This window comes from Papaver somniferum, chromosome 8 (assembly GCF_003573695.1).
Source record: "Papaver somniferum cultivar HN1 chromosome 8, ASM357369v1, whole genome shotgun sequence".
NCBI classification, from domain to species: Eukaryota; Viridiplantae; Streptophyta; class Magnoliopsida; order Ranunculales; family Papaveraceae; genus Papaver; species Papaver somniferum.
In genome coordinates, this window is record NC_039365.1 from 17113584 (window position 1) to 17117546 (window position 3963).

Here is a 3963-nt window from a genome sequence, read left to right on the forward strand (position 1 = left end):
TGTATGAACTGGGCAGACACATGGTTTGGTTGAAACTAGTTACCATTTATTACTATCAACACGTCTACACGTATAGTAAATAACAAAAAAACATCAATGAATACTCCTACCAGCAACCACCCAAAAGGATCCAACCACTATTTCTGTTCACAGAAAACATATGCTTATGTTTACGCAACCTCAAAATTTACATCTACACCACCACCGCACCACCGTTCTTGATTGTGCCAAAATTCACGGTAAAAGTTGACAAAGAAAATTCCCATCATACATGACCAACCAATAAAGAAGATAAATCTAGTGAACATGAGTTGGACCGATTATAACGTTTCTACTTGTTCGTATCTGGTTCAAATCCGGTGTTGTTGCATTACGAAAAATACATTAAAATGTACCCAATCCTCCGAGAAACAACCATCATAAATGTCATGTCATAAACGGAATATATAAAGGAACAACATCTCACCATCACATATTAGAAACCTCCCACGACTAAGTTCTACAATTTTCCATAAAAGGCTGGTTCCTTTTGTGCATCACTAGCTGTTAGGCATGGTTCAAAGCATCAAATAGGTGCAGTACGCGTTAAATAATTAATTTCTCAAACTAGGAAAATTTTGTGTGCCGTAGAATAAGAGTGCACCTGCACCCTTTATAACATGCCTCTTAATTCCACCGGGTATGGTATTTACTTTTCCACGTAAAACCCACTTTGATTCTTCTTCATCTTCTCTTTAAATCTTCATGACCAACTAGCATCACAATCTCTCTCTCTGATCTATCTCTCTAGTCTCTTCAAACCCAAAACCCATAACCAAAAAACACAGAGTTTGATCAGGGTGGTGGTGGTGGCGGCGGTGGTGGAGGAGGAGGAGGTGATCATGGCAGGGCATAACAACAATACAATTCTAAAACAATTCCTTGCAATATGTAAAAACACAAATCTTGTACCGATGCTGTTAATATCTCTTCTATGTTCAGTTTCTTACTTTTTTGGTGTTTATCAACATAGTGATGGTACTAATTCAACAGCAATCATATCACAAGATCATGATCAAAATTGTTTATCACCAAAAATAACAATCAGAACAACACCTCAACCAGTTCTTAATTTCAAAACAAATCATACAGCAGAAGATGAACTCACAAATGCAAAACCATATGTATCTTCTACTTATTTCCCACCTTGTGATATCAAATACAGTGAGTACACACCATGTGAAGATTTACAAAGATCATTGAAGTTTACAAGAGATAAATTAATTTACAGAGAAAGACATTGTCCTGAGAAAGATGAGTTGTTGAAGTGTAGAATTCCGGCACCGTATGGGTATAAGAATCCGTTCAAATGGCCTGTTAGTAGAGATTTTGCATGGTTCAGTAATGCTCCTCATAAACATTTGACAGTGGAGAAAGCTGGTCAGAATTGGATTAGATTTGAAGGTGATAGGTTTAGGTTCCCCGGTGGTGGTACTATGTTTCCTAATGGTGCTGACAAGTATATTGATGATATTGCTAAGTTGATCAATATCAAAGATGGGTCTATCAGAACTGTCATTGACACTGGTTGTGGGGTAAGTTTTTTTGTTTTTTTTTTTTTTTTAATTGAGAATTAACATGCAGATTAATGGAGGATGTTTTGTTTTAGAAGGTTTGATTATGAAGATAAGAACGTTATTTTTTGTAATTAATTTAAAATCACGAAACATTAGGGATATGACTGAATTTGGTGTAATAAATTTCCTCCTGCAATTGTGTGGGGGTGGGGGTTTGATTTTGAAATGTCACAGGATGAGTCAAGAATTCATTTATTATTTCAGTCAGTCAGAACAACTGTGGAACAACAAAGATTTCAATGCATTTAATGAAATTTTGAATTTAAAATTTAAAAATTTCATAAGAAATTGAAATAATTTTTAGTGTTTTTTTTTTTGTTTTTTTGAATGTGGGTTTTTGATGATTTTGTGTAGGTAGCAAGTTGGGGAGCTTACCTGTTATCTCGAAACATCTTACCGATATCGTTTGCACCGAAAGACTCACATGAAGCTCAAGTGCAATTTGCACTTGAAAGAGGAGTACCGGCATTGATTGGTGTTCTTGCTTCAAATAGGCTTCCATACCCGTCAAGGGCGTTCGATATGGCTCATTGCTCGCGATGTCTAATTCCTTGGGGATTATTTGGTGCTAAATTTTACTTCGAACCATTTCAATTTCTTGCATATTTGGATGGATTAGGTACTAATTGTAATGTGTATCATTGTTGGTGTGTAATGTGAAATTAGATGGGCAATACTTGATTGAAGTTGATAGAATTCTACGACCAGGAGGGTACTGGGTTTTGTCAGGTCCCCCTATCAATTGGAAGCAACGTTACAGAGGATGGAATAGAACTCAAGATGACTTACATTCGGAACAATCACAGATTGAAGCCGTAGCCAAAAGCTTGTGTTGGAAGAAGTTCGCAGAGAAAGGTGATATTGCAATTTGGCAGAAACCTACTAACCACGTTCACTGTAAGATAAATCGTAAAGTCCTGCGAAGGCCACCTTTCTGCCAAGCTCAAAATCCTGATCAAGCCTGGTACTGTTTATTTCTTTTTGTCTTTAAAAATCCATTTTTCATGCAGTTTAGTCATGAAGTCTAAATTGATTGGAATTGTCATTTCAGGTACACTAAAATGGACACATGTTTGACTCCACTTCCTGAGGTGGCCGAATTAAGGGAAGTTGCGGGTGGGAAATTAGCAAATTGGCCAGAAAGATTGACCACAACTCCACCAAGAATCCGTTCCGGAAGTATTGAAGGAATCACAGAAAAGATGTTCCAAGAAGATACCAAACTCTGGAAGAAACGATTAGCACACTACCAGAATGTGAATAGTGAACTAGGGAATAAAGATGGTAGGTATAGGAATCTGCTCGACATGAATGCGAAATTAGGCGGATTTGCTGCCTCACTAGTCGATTACCCTCTGTGGGTTATGAATGTTGTACCTCCTGAGGCAAAGATTGATACGTTGGGAGTCATTTATGAGCGTGGATTGACCGGTACATATCAGAGCTGGTATGTTCCTAGCCTCATACTACTAGTAGATTGGTTCAAACAATGTTCTTGTCATTGTTTTCTCATTTTCTTATGATGTTGTTTCGGAATGTAGGTGTGAAGCAATGTCTACTTATCCTAGGACGTATGATCTCATTCATGCAGATTCAGTTTTTAGTCTCTATCAAGACAGGTAAGACCAATCCGTAAGATCTAACCATATTAACCAAAAGCATAACCATATTTTTCCAACTTCAACTAAAATTTTGTTTTGCATTCAGATGTGAAATGGAAGATATTTTACTAGAGATGGATAGAATTTTACGGCCAGAAGGGACAGTAATTTTCCGAGACGATGTTGATATTTTGTTGAAGATTAAAACCATGACTGAAGGTTTTGAATGGAGCAGCCAAATTATTGATCACGAGGATAGTCCTCATTTTAGAGAGAAAATGTTATTTGCAGTGAAAAAGTATTGGACTGCCCCTTCAGATGCTAATTCTGTTTCTTGACCTTAGTTTCTTCGTTTTTCGGTTTTAATATTATTCTTTGTAGTTGCACAAAAGAGTCAAAGGGTATTTGTTTTCGCCTTCAGAATTGTTCCGGAGAATGCACATACAATGTCTGAGAATGTGGATGAAATTCCCACAAATTTCCAGAAAATTTTCATGTTATACCTTTGGCAGCTCATGCAGGTTTTAGTCCCAAGATATTCCTTGTGCAACTCAGAAACAGTGCGGCAGCAAAACTGGTAATTTCTGGATGTTGTAAACACGTATGTACCCGGATGACATTGCGAAAATATGTTGTGTAGGTGCAATTTTTGAGGTTGGGAATCTACAATTTTTAAGCATTTTCACAATAATTCTGTCTTGTAGTATCTACCTCTGTCCCCGATGTAACCCGTCATACATTTATTC

The 3963-nt window shown here is 37.1% G+C and overlaps 1 protein-coding gene across 1 annotated transcript; it reads left to right on the forward strand.

Annotated features, from left to right (window-relative positions):
* Positions 1 to 632: 632 nt before the first annotated feature.
* LOC113304402 (probable methyltransferase PMT15) lies at positions 633 to 3637 on the forward strand. The gene is made up of 6 exons (XM_026553507.1): positions 633 to 1574; positions 1971 to 2181; positions 2283 to 2580; positions 2668 to 3063; positions 3158 to 3235; positions 3324 to 3637. Exons 1-6 carry the CDS (start codon positions 882 to 884, stop codon positions 3553 to 3555), a joined length of 1908 nt encoding a protein of 635 aa, XP_026409292.1. The 5' UTR covers positions 633 to 881; the 3' UTR covers positions 3556 to 3637.
* Positions 3638 to 3963: the final 326 nt, after the last annotated feature.